At 31.5% G+C, this 20,568-nt stretch overlaps 4 protein-coding genes across 6 annotated transcripts in view; 1 reads left to right on the forward strand and 3 right to left on the reverse strand.

Annotated features, from left to right (window-relative positions):
* The window catches only part of LOC125813037 (receptor-like protein Cf-9 homolog), a 127,167-nt gene extending 120,627 nt beyond the window's left edge, over positions 1 to 6,540 (reverse strand). For all 3 annotated transcript variants that reach the window (XR_007442042.1, XR_007442040.1, XR_007442039.1), the window contains exon 1: positions 6,453 to 6,540. The gene's annotated coding sequence lies outside the window, so the exon portion shown is untranslated. The remainder of the gene's footprint in view (positions 1 to 6,452) is intronic.
* Positions 1 to 20,568, forward strand: part of LOC125813036 (elongator complex protein 2) — a 105,006-nt gene that overhangs the window by 13,825 nt on the left and 70,613 nt on the right. The gene's annotated exons all lie outside the window — the stretch shown is intronic.
* LOC125813044 (40S ribosomal protein S27-3-like) lies at positions 10,217 to 10,548 on the reverse strand. The gene has a single exon (XM_049492548.1). The coding sequence runs from the start codon at positions 10,501 to 10,503 to the stop codon at positions 10,222 to 10,224; it is 282 nt and encodes a 93-aa protein (XP_049348505.1). The 5' UTR covers positions 10,504 to 10,548; the 3' UTR covers positions 10,217 to 10,221.
* On the reverse strand, positions 16,812 to 20,018 carry LOC125813031 (receptor-like protein Cf-9 homolog). The gene has a single exon (XM_049492523.1). It carries the CDS (start codon positions 19,941 to 19,943, stop codon positions 16,812 to 16,814), a length of 3,132 nt encoding a protein of 1,043 aa, XP_049348480.1. The 5' UTR covers positions 19,944 to 20,018.

A 20,568-nucleotide genomic window follows, 5' to 3' on the forward strand; every position in this document is an offset into this window, starting at 1 on the left:
ACAATTTCATTATTTTAAAAATATATTTTTATTTTTATTTGTCACTTGTAATATATCAAGAAAAGAAAATTACTATTTTTCATTACTAACGTTAGCATTAATTATTTATTCTCCAACTCATTTTTCTAGATTTAATATTAAACATTACGTAGTTAATATGGATAGAACAGTAAAATAGTCATGTCAATTATTATTTTTTAATAGGCATGAAATTTATTTATGTTTCGACTACTACTGTTGTTCATAATATAATGGGGAAAATGCATAAGTACCCCCCCCCCTCCCTCCCAACCTATTCCCGAAATTTCAGACACTTATACTATACTAAGGTCCTATTACCCCCCCCCCCCCCTCCAAACTTATTTTAAAAATAATTTTCTATCCCTTTTCGGTCTACGTGGCACTATCTTCTGGGTCTAGCGCGTGTTGACAATTTTTTCAAGCTATCTGGTTGATAGTGCCACGTAGGCCGAAAAGGGATAGAAAATTATTTATAAAATAAGTTCGGGGGGTAATAGGACCTTACTATAGTATAAGTGTGTCTCTGGTATTTCGGGCATAGGTTGGGGGTACTTATGCATTTTCCCAATATAATATTTTCATTTTATATCTATTAAATCCAATTTTATTTTTTCAAACTATTAAATCCAATATTATATTTTCTTAGTGAAATTTTATGTTGCACTCTATAGGAATTTGAATACTTGTATATATTAATTTAATTTCAGACTATATCATACAATTTTTTTAGAGAAAAGTATTAAAGAAACTCATAAATTCGACGCGAATTATTAGTTTCATTCCTGAACTACTGACAACCTTAAAATAACTCGAACTAAATACGAATGTTTAATTATGTAATTAATGTAATTTGTCTTATAAAACTAAAAAGTCAAATTCACAATTCAAATGTATTCTACTAATAAATATGGATTTAACTTAATGTTGCAAGTTACGTTTAAAAAAAATTGCTAATAAATCTAGTAAGTACATTAAGTATCAATATAAATCTTACGTTATAAATGATAATAACCAAACAAAAATTTAATTTCTTCCCAATATAACAAAAATGATTTTTAGCAGCAATAAATATAAACATTAACAAAGAGTGCTAAAGCATTTACCGACATTAGTTAATTGTCATTAGATTCAATTTTACTATAGACTTTAGGGACACTTACAAAGAAAGCTAATTGTCATTAAAAGTACATGTTTAGCGACAATCAAGCTATTACAGCTAAAAAATATTTTTAATATAATGTCCATATGTTAATGTTAATAAATAATACATATAACTAAACAATGTTTAGATAAATAAATAATGGTAAGTTGAAAAATATAAAGGAAAGAAATGATAATATATGTTGAGGAAAGAAGTGGCAAGCAAATTGTCCACACGAAGGGTAACTTTTTCATCATCACTTTAATATACACTAATCATAATGGCAAAAACGTCTACACAGAGAAAATATAACAAAACATCTATAAGAAATAGAACTTTCCGCCGAGACAATTGGTCAATTGAAACTTAAATAACTAAAATACCCTTCAAAACGCCAAGCAGGCATGTTGATACCAACATTTCCACTGGCTCTTCTAATATAGTAGATATAGAATATTATTTTTTTTTGCGAGTTTTACATTCGAATAATAAGTTATTTATTTTCCCTACTTGAACTATTGTCAATTCAATTTGAAACACAAATTATTCACAAACAACTGAGATTTATGGATTTCGAGGTGTGAGCGTAATTTTATAGTAAGTGGCATGTCTGTCAATGAAATGTGTAAAAATTAGGTGATTTTTTAATCTGCCTAATAAAATCGTATTGCAAAGGGTATTTTATTTTTATGAGACCTCCAAGAGTTTCAAATTTTGCATGCTCGAATATTTTGATAAAATTAAATTTCAATGACTCAAATCGATTTTACAAATATATAAAAGGAATTTCTTCACTCGGATTATTTTTTGATATGAAGTATCTTGTGGAATTTGTTAGAATAGGTAATGACCCTTGAAGAAAATTGGATCGCAAATTAATAGCGTTTTATTAGAGATAGATTAAGATATCTCAGCCTTTGAGGATGGTTTGTGAATATTAAAAAATCTAATTCTTTCCCTTTAAATGCGACCACTTAGAAGATGGTTTGCGGATTAATTATTATGACTTATAGTACTTTTTATGTAGTTTTTAAATATATAAATTTTATTTTAACAATTTAAAGACTTCATGCCTGAATTTACGATAAAAAATAAAGGATTTGGCTCTTGAAAATTCAAACTATACATTATAAATTGAGATAGAGGGAGTAAGCTTCGTAAGATTGTTTTCGCAATGAATAATTAAACGCATTTCTCTAGTCCCAAGAAGAAAAATAAAATAAAGTTCAAATCAACAGGAAACGTGTTTTTATCAAATTTGCAAATTTGGCAGCTATCAGAGAAAATGTGGTCATTCTCAAGTCAAATTTTGAGTTGTTTCAATCAAGGACTTAGTCAAAAGTGGCCAAAATAGTTTTGTTATCAGACATCGGTCATGATCACTTTTAATGTATGATACAGACATGTCTGGTTCTCAATTCTCATCTCTACAATAGTGGATCATATCCAACAATTCTCAGTCTTAGATGATATCATGATTAATTCGTAGTGTCTTTGTTACAAATTTTGGTTGTTTGTTTTTGTCTTTTAAAAAATATTGTCATTTTTCAATCTGTCTTAGCCGTGTTGAGAAGGGTGTTTTATTTTGTTGGAATCTGCTAGATGTTGATGTCTCATGATGTGGAACTTTTGAAAAATGAATAAAGAAAATTATGAGATAATGGTCAAAAATATATGTGAATATCACTTTTTTTTTGCGAGTTTTACATTCGAATAATAAGTTATGTATTTTCCCTACTTGAACTATCGTCATCTCAATTTGAATGAAATGTGTAAAAATTAGGTGATTTTTCAATCTGCCTAATAAAGTCATATTGCAAAGGATATTTTATTTTTATGAGATCTCCATAAGTTTAAACTTTCTCATGCTTGAATATTTTGATAAAATTAAATTTCATTGACTCTCAAATCGAGTTTACAAATATATAAAAGGAATTTCTTAATAGTGTTTTATTTGAGATAGACTAAGCTATGTCAACCTCCGAGGATGGTTTTTGAATATTAAAAACTCTAATTCTTCACTTTAAACGTGACCACTTAGAAGATTGTTTGTGGATCAATTATTATGACTTATAGTATTTTTTATGTAGTTTTTAAATATATAAATTTTATTTTAAAAATTTAAAGATTGCATCCTTGAATTTACGATAAAAATTAAAGGATGGCTCTTGAAAATTCAAACAATGCATAGAGAGAGTAAGCTACATAAGATTGTTTTCGCAAAGAATAATTAAACACATTTCTCTAGTCCCAAGAAGAAAAACAAAATAAATTAAAGATCAACAATAAATGCGTTTTCTTCAATTTTTGCAAATTTGGCTGCTATCAGAGAAAATATATTCATTCTCAAGTCAAATTTTGAGTTGTTTCAGTCAAGGACTTAGTCAAAGTGGCCAAAATAGTTTTGTTATTTCACATCGGTCATGACATGACCACTTTTAACGTATGATACAAACATGTCTGGTTATCAATTTTTATCTCTAAAATAGTGGATCATATCCAATAATTTTCAGTTTTAGATCTATAAAACTCTTGGTTACATTATCTCTAATTCATGTAGTAGTTGTCAAGAGTTGATTTTTCACATAATCACTCAACTATTCAGAAATTCACTTTTCTTTGTTTTTTAACAGAAAAATTATTTAATTGTTGTCATTTAACTTAAAAAGTCACTTCATCAATTCAAGTTATAATTTCGGTAGATAATGATGGTGTGGAATTATTTTCAAGCTCTTTTAAAAAATGAAAAGCCAACAATTCTCCGTCGGCCAAGGACTTGGTCAAAGTGGCCAAAATAGTTTTGTTATGAGACATCGATCATGATCACTTTTAATGTATGATACAAACATGTCTGATTATTAATTCTTATCTCTAAAGTAGTGGTTCATATCCAATAATTTTCAATTTTAGATCTATAAAACTCTTGGTTACATTATCTCTAATTCATGTAGTAGATGTCAAGAGTTGATTTTTCACATAATCACTCAACTATTCAGAAATTCACTTTTCTTTGTTTTGTAATAGAAAAATTATTTAATTGTTGTCACTTCACGTAAAAAGTCACTTAATCAATTCAAGTTATATTTTTGGTAGATAATGATGGTGTGGAATTATTTTCAAGATCTTTTAAAAAATGAAAAGCCAACAATTCTCCGTCAGCCAAGGACTTAGTCAAAGTGGCCAAAATAGTTTTGTTATGAGACATCGGTCATGATCACTTTTAATGTATGATACAAACATGTCTGATTATCAAATCTTATCTCTAAAGTAGTGGATCATATCCAATAATTTTCAGTTATAGATCAATAAAACTCTTGGCTACATTATCTCTTATTCATGTAGTAGATGTCAAGAGTTGATTTTTCACATAATCACTCAACTATTCGAAACGTCACTTTTCTTTGTTTTGTTACATAAGAATTACTTAATTATTGTCATTTCACATATAAAATCAATTAATCAATTCAAGTTATATTTTCGTTAGATAATGATGGTGTGGAATTATTTTCAAGCTCTTTTAAAAAATGAAAAGCCAACAATTCTCCTTCAGCCAAGGACTTAGTCAAAGTGGCCATAATAGTTTTGTTATTACATATTAATACAATCATGTCTGGTTCTCATTTTCATTTTTAAAGTAATGGACTATAGCCAACAATTCTACGTCTTAAAGCCAATAAATTTCTGCTTTACAATCAGAGGTATGTCCAGATTTTGTTTCTGATGACTGTTCTTGAAAGTGCATAGTGTGTGTTCATGAGATACACTTTTTTTTTGCGATTTTAGAGCTTGTATAACTTTTCATATATATCACACTACCTTTACTTATGGTTCTTCACATGATATCACATCAACAGGAAACGCGTTTTATCCAAATTTGCTAATTTGTCTGCTATCAGACAATTTTTTTTTGTCATTCTCAAGTCAAATTTTGGGTTGTTTTGTGTTAGAGGTCTAATCAGCCAAGGACTTAATCAAAGTGGCCAAAATAGATTTGTTATTGGACATTAATCATGACCACTTTTAGGGCCCGTTTGGCCATGCGATATGGTATCATTAGATGAAATTGAAGTTTTGTTTGGACATGCAATATGAAATTTTTGTGTTGTATAGTTTCTCATAAACATAAAAATTCCATAAGTTGTAAAACTATTAAAATAGCCCGAATTTTTTATTCAATCTTATCAAATAAATAAATAGCCAAATAAATGAAGAGCAAAGAAAATTAAGAGATTATACGAAACTTCCCTGTTTTTCAGGGTCATTTTACAAGATTCTGTCTTGCCAGTGCTGTTTACTTTGAGTAAGCCTGTTTGTATAGTAAAAGGCTAAGCCAAGGGCCGGACCACAAGGGTGTATTGTATGCTACCTCACTGTTTCCACATCAACATTATCACAAAAAATTAAAACTTGGCCTCTCCCACCATAATAACTAGCTTTGGGGTGTGAGTTAACCAGTTACGCCCTAGGTTGTTACGTATTCTTCTTTGCTTGTTCTCTCTCTTCTATCGTGCGCTAAATATCTTCCTCCATTCATTCAGATTCTTTGAGGTGAGTATTATTGATCCGAGAAATGCATACACATCATTCAATACAAACAACATTTATATATTGTATATCATCAAAAGTCATAATAATACATTTTCCCAACTGAAGAAAAGCTTATAAAACTAAAAATCAAATCCAACATCATAAGCTGCAACATAGGAAGAACAAAATCCATTACGCCAGCGTCTTCGTATTCTTGGCATCTGAAAATCTGAAAAAGAATAAGTGAGTCATACCACTATAAATTTTTAGCCTCTGTTCTCACAGTTTCCAACTGATTACTAGCAATTCGTATCAAGCGTTAATAAGTATTTTGTTTATAACAAAAAAGCATAAAACCTAATATATTAGTTGTTAGAATAAACTAAAAAAGATTAGTGTAAAGCTTAGCTTGAATACCTGAAATTCTGAAATCAAATTCTTCTTTACTGGTAACTTGTCTAGAAGTGATTATTTCTTCTTCTGTAACTCTTTTGACCTCACTGCTTCTTTCTCCTTCGCATGATAATTTTGTGTTCCAGTTCTTCAATGATTCTTGCAAGCCATCTTAGATTTCCCGTTGAGATCAAGAAATATATTACGGATAAGCGAATACATAGTCCACTGCCATAGCCCATCAGAGCTGCTTTCCAAAAATCATTGAAAAATTCAGAATTTCTTTCTAGCGACACAGTATAGTTTGTCTCTAACACAGGATCATTGCCACAACCTTTTGAAACAGGGAATCCACGTAAGCCATCATTACCTTCATATGAATTGCTCTCAAAGGTATGAGATTGAGGTCCTTGAGGGATGCATCCTTGGAGATAATTGTGAGAGAGATTTAAGAATTCAAGAGACGTAAGAGAAGCAAGTTGTTGTTGTATCTCTCCCGAAAGCTGGTTAAACGAAAGGTCCATTGATTCCACTACAGATAAACTTCCAAGTGATGGTGGTATATAGCCTTGCAATCCATTATGAGATAAATTAAGTACACAAATCGCAATGAGCTCTCTTAGAACACTAGGAATATGTCCTTCAAATTTATTGTTTGAAAGATCAATAATTGTGTATAAAGACAAAATTTTCACAACTTCAAGCTTCAATCCCTTTGTTACAACAACTACTGAGTCTTGGTAGTATACTCGACTTCCCTTAGAACTTGGTGCCTTCATTGTTTGATCAATAGTCGTCATGCCTTTCAAATGTTGAAACAGACTCGTTGGTAAGTCTTTTGAGAAGGCATTGTTAGAGAGATCTATGATTCGAAGATCAGGAAACACGATTTCAGCCCCTGAAGATCTTATAGGTCCATGCAATTTATTCAATGTCAACCTTAAAACTCTCAGATCTGGCAATAGGACCTACTATAGTATAAGTGTGTCTCTGGTATTTCGGGCATAAGTTGGGGGTACTTATGCATTTTCCCAATATAATATTTTCATTTTATATCTATTAAATCCAATTTTATTTTTTCATACTATTAAATCCAATAATATTTTTTCTTATTGAAATTTTATGTTGCACTCTATAGGAATTTGAATACTTGTATATATTAATTTAATTTCAGACTATATCATACAATTTTTTTAGAGAGAAGTATTAAAGACACTCATAAATTCGACGCAAATTATTAGTTTCATTCCTGAACTACTACAACCTTAAAATAACTCGAACTAAATACGGATGTTTAATTATGTAATTTGTCTTATAAAACTAAAAATTCAAATGTAAGATTATACTAATAAATATGGATTTAATTTAATGTTGCAAGTTACGTTTAAAAAAAATTGCTAATAAATCCAGTAAGTATCAATATAAATCTTACGTTATAAATGATAATAACCAAACAAAAATTTAATTTCTTCCCAATATAACAAAAACAATTTTTAGCAGCAATAAATATAAATATTAACAAAGAGTGCTAAAGCATTTACCGACATTAGTTAATTGTCATTAGATTCAATTTTGTTATAGGCTTTAGGGACACTTACAAAGAGAGCTAATTGTCATCAAAAGTACATGTTTAGCGACAATCAAGCTATTACCGCTAAAAATATTTTTAATATAATGTCCATACGTTAATGTTAATAAATAATACAAATAACTAAACAATGTTTTTAGATAAATAAATAATGGTAAGTTGAAAAATATAAAGGAAAGAAATGATAATATATGTTGAGGAAAGAAGTGGCTAGCAAATTGTCCAAAGAGTGAGGTTGGGCCCACACGAAGGGTTGCTTTTTCATCATCACTTTAATATGGATAAATTAACTATATGCATACCTTTATTTTTCATAGTTTCCCTTTTTTTTCACTCCTTTAATCTCTCCCTAATTTCTCTCCACAAAATCTTATCAGTTACAATTTTCGTATCAATTTGATTTTCAAAAGGATTCTCTCTCTAGTCAATCAGATTCAAACTACTCAATAGGTAAGATTCCATGATCTTCTTGTTCAATTTTATTTTTGTTCTTCTTTATTTCCTGATGCATACGGAAAATTTAAACAATTCAAAACAAGGAAAACAAACAAGTACCAGAAATTACCTCTTTCTCTAAGTCGTAAGACATGGCTAAGAGTATCCAAGTATCCCTATATCAATGATTCTCCACATGTAAGTTTCCCTGCATATTCGCCTCCACATAGTGCAAAATTAAACTTTCTGTGCAGATTTCATATCTCTATTGGCATTTCGTGGCCTCTGCAATATGTAATCCCATATACCTTCTGGCAGTTCAATCCATGGCGGCAGAATTTTCTTACGATTTTTTATGTTTGATATGGTCTATGGTGTGTTGGGTCGAAATAAGCCGATACATTATTTTTATCATGTGGTATGGTATTTGATTTGTTGGGGTAAAAAGATGATACATTATTTGATACATTGTTGTCGATACATTATCATGTTGTTTTGTAGCTTGCTTTAAATCTTCTGAAATTATACATAAAATCCTAATTTTGATTTTTTTTTTGGTTTTTCAATATATTGCAATTAATGTATCAAATTATATAGTAGAAATTATTTTGATGGGATGTAATTTGTATAACAGTGTATGATATTATAAAATAGTTTAAACATGATACTTAAATAACATATAATGAATATATGACGTTTCATTTAGTATCAAATACAATATCATCAAGTGGTATTGAGTATCAGTTACTATTTTTATCATTATGTATCAACTAAACAGTAAGATACTTTGTAGTTACTATAATGTATAATGTAATTAAATTTTTGGTTACATTTTAGTTCAAATTTAATTCATTTTTATAATGTATCTACGGAATGTTTGTAGTTGCCTTTGCCGAATTCTTTAGCGATGAAATCAACATCCTATCTAATGGTTTCCGAGCTGACAATCTTCGCATGAGATATGCAACACTTTTATGAAGTATGGTCTCGACAAGGCCTAGGTGGGATATCTTAACGATAAAGATGATCCATCAAAGCCGAAGAGTTATTTGACTCCACCACAACATGATGACTTGGTTCATGTGGATTAGTAATTATGTATCAATTCACATACAACTTTTGATGTTTTATTGTTTTTAAGATAGATTAACTAATGTTTTGGAGGGTTTATTATTTTTGAAGATACATTTTCTCAAGCTTTACAGTTTTTCTTTTAAAAAAAAAGATTGTTTATTTTGAATGTAATTTTCAATATTTTTAGTATCTTGTTACATTTTGCCTATTATAAGTATTTTACACATCATAGCACTTGATACAATATCATTATCTGATACAAAATATCAAAAAATAAGTATTTGATTCATATATCATGATCTGATACAAAAATATCAAAAAGATGAAACAACCTGAAATCTTGTAAAAGTTAGAGATACATTACATTATAAATCCTCTCTAATGTATCATTTGTAAAAGATGTTATTTCCCCATTTTTGCACTTTCAAGAACCAAATAGAATTCTAGCTTCTTTCAAAAAGTATAATGTAGGTAGTTGTCGTGCCTCAACAAGCTAACTATTGATATATTTTGCAATGTTAGAAGTCATCATGTTCCCTTTGTTCACTGTTGCAATTGTACAAGATACATTAAAAGTTTGCTACTGTTTCATGTATCATTCCAAAAAAAACCAATGCAAGATACATTATTACAACTAATCTCAACATACTATATTGTCCTCAACATTTTACATGTTTCAGATACAGAATAACTATATGATATATTTCATACCAATGTACCATAATTACACACGCATCGTCAATGATATATTAAAAAAACAAAGAAGTATTTCACATGTTTCTGATACTTTAGAATTACCACACAATGATACACAGATCTAAAAATCTAACACATATGATTCAACTTTTTTTTTTGAGCAAACATGGAGTAGAAAATTAATTACTTCAAAATGTGTCAAGACTAACAAGATGGACAATATTATAGTCAGAATGACATCAAAAAAAGTATTGAGCAAAGGAAAAGTTCTCTTGACCAACTCATTCTTTAAAAACCTAGTTTAAAATATATCATAGCTTAAAAGTACCTATAGGAAGTATCAACCCTAGACCATCATATCATTCTCTTTAACCCTAAAAGAGCATCCTTCAGTAAGTGTTGCGCGGCCACCAATTGGCTGGCATAACACTTGCTGGCAATTGGGGCATGTAACCACGGTTTGCAAGTGGCTGAAAATTGTTGTTATTTGGAAGCAGCCTTGACATTTGACATCCAGAAAAGTAGAATTAGGTGATTGGACCAAACACATAAGCTTGTGTTTTTGCTTCTCAAGCTCAGTAGGAGGGTGAAGCAAGTCAGTGTCATTTGAAATCTTTGGAATATCCATATTGTCTTGAAGCTTTTGTACGATAACAGATGCTGCAAGTTGCTCAAAGAAAAAAACCCTAGGCTTTGTTCCTTCTTTTTTATGATGCAACCTATTTATGTATAATGTAGTAACTAACGTTGTATCATGAATAATATCAGGACTTATGTATCAAAAAATAAAAAATACTAATTCACAATACAAAACAACTAATCTAGTACAAAGATGAGCGCTACTTTAATTAGCGAGTACCTTTTTCTCAACTTTGACACGTACAGTTCTACCGGATGTAGCATCAAAATAATGTATCTCTCCAGCCATCTTGTCTGTTGTTTCAATGGCGGATTTGAGATTCGATTCAGTAGTAATGGCGGATATGAGATTTACAAAAGAAACCGTTTGTCCAACAACTATTCCATCACTATTACATCGTTCATAACTCAGATCACTCACTCAAAATTCTGATTTTTTTATTTATTTTTTTGATAAAGTCATCATGGATCGTCTAATTTGGATCTGTTATGATTTGGGATAGATGGATGAGAAGAAAATTTGAATTTTGAATTCTCTAAATCTATTAGGGATTGGAATAGATTGATATTAATCTCTTTTGCGTGATTTGTGGACTGATAATTAATTTTACATTTAGATTCCTTTTTAAGCGCAACAATCAAGTTATTTAATGTATCAGACGCTATGTATTCGGATGCTACAATTTTTAAGGGATTTTTGTAAGATAGAAAAGAATAGGGATAAAATGTAATTTAGATTTTACACTATGGGATTTATGTAAGTTATACTTAATATAACAAAACATCTATAAGAAATAGAACTTTCCTCCGAGACAATTGGTCAATTGAAACTTAAATAACTAAAATACCCTTCAAAATGCCAAGCAGGCATGTTGATAACAACATTTCCACTGGCTCTTCTAATATAGTAGATATAGAATATCATTTTTTTTGTGACTTTTACATTCGAATAATAAGTTATTTATCTTCCCCACTTGAACTATCATCGTTTCAATTTGAAACACAAATTATTCACAAACAACTAAGACTTATGGGTTTCGAGGAGTGAACGTAATTTTATAGTAAGTGGCCTATATGTCAATGAAATGTATAAAAATTAGGTGATTTTTCAATCCGCCTAATAAAGTCATATTGCAAAGGGTATTTTATTTTTATGAGACCTCCAAGAGTTTCAGATTTCTCATGCTCGAATATTTGATAAAATTAAATTTCAATGACTCAAATCGATTTTACAAATATATAAAAGGAATTTATTCACTCGGCTTATTTTTTGATATGAAGTATCTTGTGGAATTTGTTAGAATAGGTAATGACCCTTGAAGAAAATTGGATCGCAAATTAATAGTGTTTTATTAGAGATAGATTAAAATATCTCAACCTTTGAGGATGGTTTTTGAATATTAAAAAATCTAATTCCTTCCCTTTAAACGCGACCACTTAGAAGATGGTTTGCGGATTAATTATTATGACTTATAGTACTTTTCACGTAGTTTTTAAATATATAAATTTTATTTTAACAATTTAAAGACTTCATGCCTGAATTTATGATAAAAATTAAATGATTTGGCTCTTGAAAATTCAAACTATACATTATAAATTGAGTTAGAGGGTGTATGCTTCGTAAGATTGTTTTTGCAAAGAATAATTAAACACATTTCTCTAGTCCCAAGAAGAAAAACAAAATAAATTGCAAAGCAACAGGAAACGTGTTTTTATCAAATTTGCAAATTTGGCAGCTATCAGAGAAAATGTGGTCATTCTCAAGTCAAATTTTGAGTTGTTTCAGTCAGGGACTCAGTCAAACGTGGCCAAAATAGTTTTGTTATCAGACATCGGTCATGACCACTTTTAATGTATGATACCGACATGTTTGGTTCTCAATTCTCATCTCTACAATAGTGGATCACATCCATCAATTCTCAGTCGTAGACGTTACCATGATTCGTAGTGTCTTTGTTACAAATTTGGGTTGTTTGTTTTTGTCTTTTAGAAAATGTTGTCATTTTTCAATCTGTCATGGCCGTGTTGAGAAGGGTGTTTTATTTTGTTGGGATCTGCTAGATGTTGATGTCTCATGATGTGGAACTTTTGAAAAATGAATAAAGAAAATTATGAGATAATGGTCAAAAATATATGTGAATATCACTTTTTTTTTGTGAGTTTTACATTCGAATAATAAGTTATGTATTTTCCCTACTTGAACTATCGTCATCTCAATTTGAATGAAATGTGCAAAAATTAGGTGATTTTTCAATTTTCCTAATAAAGTCATATTGCAAAGGGTATTTTATCTTTATGATATCTCCAAAAGTTTAAACTTTCTGATGCTTGAATATTTTGATAAAATTAAATTTTAATGACTCTCAAATCAAGTTTACAAATATATAAAAGGAAATTCTTAATAGTGTTTTATTAGAGATAGATTAAGCTATGTCAACCTCCGAGGATGGTTTTTGAATATTAAAAACTCTAATTCTTCACTTTAAACGCGACCACTTAGAAGATGGTTTGTGGATCAATTATTATGACTTATAGTATTTTTTATGTAGTTTTTAAATATATAAATTTTATTTTAAAAATTTAAAGACTGCATGCTTGAATTTACGATAAAAATTAAAAGATGGCTCTTGAAAATTCAAACAATGCATAGAGGGAGTAAGCTACTTAAGATTGTTTCCGCAAAGAATAATTAAATACATTTCTCTAGTCCAAAGAAGAAAATTAAAATAAATTGATGATCAACGAGAAACACGTTTCCTTCAAATTTGCAAATTTGGTTGCTATCAGAGAAATTATAGTCATTCTCAAGTCAAATTTTGAGTTGTTTCAGTCAAGGACTTAGTCAAAGTAGCCAAAATAGTTTTGTTATTCGACATCGGTCATGACCACTTTTAATGTATGATACAAACACGTCTGGTTCTCAATTCTTATCTCTAAAGTAGTGGATTATATCCAATAATTTTCAGTTTTAGATCAATAAAACTCTAGGCTACATTATCTCTAATTCATGTAGTAGATGTCAAGCGTTGATTTTTCACATAATCACTCAACTATTCGGAAAGTCACTTTTCTTTGGTTTGCTACATAAAAATTACTTAATTATTGTCATTTCACGTATAAAGTCACTTAATCAATTCAAGTTATATTTTCGTTAGATAATGATGGTGTGGAATTATTTTCAAGCTCTTTTAAAAAATGAAAAGCCAACAATTCTCCATCATCCAATGACTTAGTCAAAGTGGCCAAAATAGTTTTGTTGTTACATATTAATACAGACATGTTTGGTTCTCATTTTCATCTTTAAAGTAATGGACTATATCCAACAATTCTACGTCTTAAGCCAATAAATTTCTAGATTACATTATCTTTAATTTGACTAGTGAGAATTTATATGGCAGGTGTCAAGTATTGACTTCTCATATTATCATCAATTATTCAAAAAGTCGTTTTTTCTGTTCTTTGTTTTGTGATAGAAAAGTCACTCAATTATTGTCATTTTTCCGTATAAAGTCATTCAATCAATTTAAATGATATATTCAAATTAAATTTGAATATCACTTTTTTGCAAGTTTTACATTCGAATAATAAGTTATTTATTTTCCCTACTTGAACTATTGTTGTCTCAATTTGAAACACAGATTATTCACAAACAACTGAGACTTATGGTTTTGAGGAGTGAGTGTAATTTTATGGTAAGTGGCCAATCTATCAATGAAATGTGTAAAAATTAGGTGATTTTTCAATCTACCAAATAAAGTCGTGTTGCCAAGGGTATTTTATTTTTATGAGACCTCCAAGAGTTTCACATTTTTCATGCTCGAATATTTTGATAAAATTAAATTTCAGTGACTCTCAAATCGATTTTCCAAATAAAAGAATTTCTTCACTGAGATTATATTTTGATATGATGAAGTATCTTGTGGAATTTGTCGGAATAGGTAATGACCCTTGATGAAAACTGGATATTAATAGTTTTTTAATTAGAGATAGATTAAGATATTTCAACCTCCGAAGATGGTTTCTGGATATTAAAAACTCCAATTCTTTCACTTCACACGCGATCACTCCGAAGATGGTTTGCGGATAAATTATTGTAACTTATAGTACTTTTTTTGTAGTTTCAAAATATATTAATTTTATTTTAAATTTTCTAAAGACTTCCCTGATTTTTTGGTGAAAATTAAACTATTTGGCTCTTGAAAATCCAGACTATGCATTATAAATTGAGATAGAGGGAGTAATCTTCATATGATTGTTTTCGCAAATAGTAATTAAACACATATCTCTGGTCCCAAAAAGAATAGGAAACGCGTTTTCTTTAAATTTGCAAATTTGGTTGCTATTAGAGAAAATGTGGTCATTCTCAAGTCAAATTTTGAGTTTGTTTTGAGTTACACATTTAATTCAGCGAAGGACTTAGTCAAAGTGGCCAAAATAGTTCTGTTATGACACATTGATCATGACCACTTTTAATGTATGATACAGACATGTCTGGTTTTCAATTGTTATCTCTAAAGTAGTGGACCATATCCAATAATTTTCAGGACTAGGCATGCTCCATTTTAGACATTTGATATTAATCTTAGCCATGAATCTCTCAACCTGGTAAGGAATATTTTCCCACTGATGCAAGAATTGTTCTTGGTTTGATGGATAACCTGATTACATTTACTGCTAACACAAACATGAATTTGTAGTTGAGGCATATTAGCTATATCTTCTTGATTTTGTGGTTCCTATTCTTGAATCTCTCCTTCTTTATGTTGAGTCATAGCAGCAGTTCGACACAATAACCATTTCTGCTGCATCATCAAAGCTTCGTGTTGTAACAATTGTTTGTAATTGAGTCATATTGGTAACCTGTTGTAACATGAGAACACCATAGTCATGGTAATAGAACACACAAATGTTTCAAACTAACATTATTGCAATTGGCAAAGGAAAGTTTCAAAGTGCTACGAGCACAACAAGGAGCATTATTGATGAATTCAAATGACAAAAACAGTTTACTTTGAGTAAGCCTGTTTGTATAATAAAAGGCTGAGCGAAGGGCCGGACCACAAGGGTGTATTGTATGCAACCTCACTGTTTCCACAACAACCTTATCACAAAAAAATAAAACTTGGCCTCTCCCACCATAATAACTAGCTTTGGGGTGTGAGTTAACCAGTGACCAAAATAGTTCTGTTATTACACATTGGTCATGACCACTTTTGTCTGGTTTTCAATTCTTATCTCTAAAGTAGTGGACCATATCCAATAATTTTCAGGACTAGGCATGCTCCATCTTAGACATTTGATATTAATCTTTCCATTGATGCAAGAATTGTTCTTTAGGAAATTGAACAGAGAGCAACATCTTGATTTGATGGATAACCTGATTACATTTACTGCTAACACAAATATGAACTTGTAGTTGTAGTTGAGGCACATCAGCTATGTCTTCTTGATTTTGTGCTTCCTGTCCTTGAATCTCTCCTTCATTATGTTTGTATAATTAAAGGCTAAGTGAAGGGCCGGACCACAAGGGTGTATTGCAATTTTGTATGCAACCTCACTCTACATCTCTGCAAGAAACTGTTTCTACGACAACCTTATCACAAAAAGTAAAACTTGGCCTCTCCCACCATAATAACTAGCTTTGGGGTGTGAGTTAACCAGTTACGCCCTTAGTTGCACGGGCTCTTCACTTTTGATGTCGCATCCGTCTCGGATTCTCCAAAAATACACTACTTTTGGAGAATCTGACACGCACCCGTTAGCACTTTTGAAGAGTCTGAGCAACATAGGTTACGCCCAAGGTTGTTACATATTCTTCTTTGTTAGTGCTCTTTCTTATATCACACGCTAAATATCTTCCTCCATTAATTCAGCTCTCTTAGATTCTTTGAGGTGAGTATTATTGATCCGAGAAATGCATACACATCATTCAATACACACAACATTTATTGTATATCATCAAAATTCATAATATTACATTTTCCCAGGTTAAGAAAAGCTAATAAAACTAAAAATCAAATCCAACAATCATAAGCTGCAACATAGGAAGAACCAAATCCATTACTCCAACAGGCACCTGAAAATCTGAAAAAATAAGAAAGTGAGTCACACAACTATAAATTTTTAGCCTTTGTTATCACAGCTTCCAACTGATTACTTGCAATTCGTATCAAGCGTTAATACGTATTTGTTGATAACAAAAAGCATAAAACCTAATATATTAGTTGTTAGAATAAACTAAAAAAAGATTAGTGTAGAGCTTAGCTTGAATACCTGAAGTTCTCAAATCAAACTTGTCTAGAAGCGATTATTTCTTCCTCTGTAATTCCCTTGACCTCGCTGCTTCTTTCTCCTTCGTATGATAATTTTGTGTTCCAGTTCTTCAATGATTCTTGCAAGCAATCTTAGATTTCCAGTTGAGATCAAGAAATATATTATGGATAAGCCAATGCATAGTCCACTGCCATAGCCCATCAGAGCTGCTTTCCAAAAATCATTGAAAAATTCAGAATTTCTTTCTTGATCTTCTAGCGCAGACACTGTATAGTTTGTCTCTGACACAGGATCATTGCCACAACCTTTTGAAACGGGGAATCCACGTAATCCATCATTACCATCAAATGAACTGTTCTCAAAGGTATGAAATTGGGGTCCTTGAGGGATGCATCCTTGGAGATAATTGTGGGAGAGATTTAAGAATTCAAGAGACATAAGAGAAGCAAGTTGTTGTGGTATCTCTCCCGAAAGCTGGTTAAACGAAAGGTCTAAGGATTCCACTACAGATAAATTTCCAAGTGATAGTGGTATATGACCTTTCAATCCATTATGAGACATATTCAATACCCGAAGAGCTATGAGATCTCCTAGAACACTAGGAATACGTCCTTCAAATTTATTGTTTGAAAGATCAATAACTGTGTACAAAGGCAAAATTTTCACAACTTCAAGCTTCAATCCCTTTGTTACAACAACCACCGAGTCTTGGTAGAAGAATCCACCTCCTTTATAATTTGGTACCTTTATTGTTTGATCAATAGTCGTCATGCCTTTCAAATGTTGAAACAGACTCGTTGGTAAGTCTTTCGAGAAGGCATTGTTAGAGAGATCTATGATTCGAAGATCAGGAAACATGATTTCAGCACCTGAAGATCTTATGGGTCCATGCAATTTATTCGATGTCAATCTTAAAACTCTCAGCTCTGGCAAAGTTCCCAACCACATGGGGAATGTGTCATTGAGATGATTATCTCCTAGGTCAAGAACTTGCAGCTTTTTGCAATTGGCCAAAGATCGAGGGATTTCACCCTCTAGTTCATTGCCATGCAAGTTGAGACTTATAAGTGAACTTCCAATGCTAAAATTTGTTGGAAGAGTCCCTGTAAGTTTGTTATTCTGCATATCAAAAGCCTGGAGGCTACTAATATTGCCAAAACATTGTGGAATTGCTCCCTCCAGATTGTTTCTGCCCAAATCTAGAATTTGTAGTGATGTTAAATTGGAAATAGATGAAGGGATCTCTCCGCTGAGATTATTATGTGACATCATCAAAACCTGGAGGCTGCTGATATTACCCAAACATTGTGGAACTTTTCCCTTCAAATTGTTTCTCGACATATACAACACTTCCAGTGATGTCAAATTGCACACAAATGAAGGAATTTCCCCAATGAGATTGTTATCATTGAGATACATATATTCCAAATTTCTCAAATTGCCAAATGAAGCAGGAATAGATCCATTAAGAGAGTTATTACCCAAATATAGATAAGTAAGAGAACTTAGGTAACCTATCTCTAGAGGAATAGAGCCAGAAAAGTGATTATCATAAAGATACAAAACAGACAAGTTGCTCAAATTCCCCAATGAAGCAGGAATAGAGCCATTAAGAGAGTTCATAGCCAAAGATAGCTCAGTAAGAGACCTTAGGTAACCTATCTCTAGAGGAATAGAGCCAGAAAAGTGATTAGCAGAAAGATACAAAACAGACAAGTTGCTCAAATTCCCCAATGAAGCAGGAATAGAGCCATTAAGAGAGTTCATAGCCAAATATAGCTCAGTAAGAGACCTTAGGTAACCTATCTCTAGAGGAATAGAGCCAGAAAAGTGATTAGCAGAAAGATACAAAACAGACAAGTTGCTCAAATTCCCCAATGAAGCAGGAATAGAGCCATTAAGAGAGTTCATACCCAAAGATAGCTCAGTAAGAGACCTTAGGTAACCTATCTCTAGAGGAATAGAGCCAGAAAAGTGATTAGCAGAAAGATACAAAAAAGACAAGTTGCTCAATTTCCCCAATGAAGCAGGAATAGAGCCATTAAGAGAGTTATTACTCAATTCTAGGTCAGTAAGAGACCTTAGGTAACCTATCTCTAGAGGAATAGAGCCAGAAAAGTGATTATCATAAAGATACAAAACAGACAAGTTGCTCAAATTCCCCAATGAAGCAGGAATAGAGCCATTAAGAGAGTTATTACTCAATTGTAAGTCAGTAAGAGACCTTAGGTAACCTATCTCTAGAGGAATAGAGCCAGAAAAGTGATTATCATAAAGATACAAAACAGACAAGTTGCTCAAATTCCCCAATGAAGCAGGAATAGAGCCATTAAGAGAGTTCATAGCCAAAGATAGCTCAGTAAGAGACCTTAGGTAACTTATCTCTAGAGGAATAGAGCCAGAAAAGTGATTATCATAAAGATACAAAACAGACAAGTTGCTCAAATTCCCCAATGATGCAGGAATAGAGCCATTAAGCGAGTTACTACTCAATTCTAGCTCAGTAAGAGAACTCAAGTAACCTATTTCTTCAGGAATAGAGCCAGAAAGCTGATTATTATGAAGAAGCAAAAAAGACAAGTTGTTCAAATTCCCAGATGAAGCAGGAATGGAACCAGTAAGAAAGTTCCTACCCAAAGACAGCTTAGTAAGAGACCTTAGGTAACCTATTTCTTCAGGAATAGAACCATTTAAATGGTTTTTAGATATACGGAGGATCTGAAGCTTGGCTAGTGAACCGATTTGTTCTGGGATTGTTCCTGAAAACTGATTGATGTTCAAGTTAAGAAAGACGAGATTAGTGAGATTACCAATCTCAAGTGGAATGGTGCCAGAGAAATTGTTCTTGCTAAGATCAAGATTTTCAAGAAAAGGGAGGGATGAAAACGGAAAAGCATAGAGTGTACCAATGACACTAGAATTTGTAATATTCAACGTGTTTACCCTCCCATTAAAGCATATAACTCCATACCAGTCCGTGCATGCATTAAAACTTGGCGTCCATGAAGCAAATAAGGAATTATTCTGGTTCTTGAAAGTTGCTTTCCATTTCAAGAGGGCAGTTGCTTCATCAGTGGAAGCAAAAGTAACTGTAAAGAGGTACAAAAGAGTGAAAAACTGAAGCGAAGAGAATGTTTTGCTAGAAACCATCATCATATTTTGAGTTTTATTGTTTCGGATTCATAGGATTTGATATTGTACGTAACTTATACTAATTAAAGACCAACATGAAACGCGTTTTTTCCAAATTTGCTAATTTGGCTGCTATCGGAGAAAAAAATGTTGTCATTCTCTTGTCAAATTTTGGATTGTTTTGTGTTGGAGGTCTAATTCAGGCAAGGACTTAATCAAAGTGGCCAAAATAGTTTTGTTATCACAAATTGATTATGACCACTCTTAGTGTATGATACAGACATGTCTGATTCTCAATTCTCATCTCTACAGTAGTGGATCATATCCAACAATTCTCAGTCTTAGACGTTACGATGATTTGTTATGTCTTTGTTGCAAATTTGGGTTGTTTTGTTTTTGTCTTTGAGAAAATGTTGTCATTTTTCAATCTGTCTTAAGCGTGTTGAGAAGGGTGTTATATTTTTATTGGACCTGCTAGATATTGATGTCTGATGATGTGGAACTTTTGAAAAAAGAATAGCCAAATAAATGAAAGAGCAAAGAAAATTAAGAGATAATGTATGGTCAAAACTATATTTGAACTAGATGAAGAACGCCCGTGCTGCACATGGCCTAACAATTTCAATTATGATATACTCTCCTTATTCAT

The sequence above is a fragment of the Solanum verrucosum genome, unplaced genomic scaffold, assembly GCF_900185275.1.
Source record: "Solanum verrucosum unplaced genomic scaffold, falcon-dt-bn FXZP01000144.1, whole genome shotgun sequence".
Classification (NCBI taxonomy): Eukaryota; Viridiplantae; Streptophyta; class Magnoliopsida; order Solanales; family Solanaceae; genus Solanum; species Solanum verrucosum.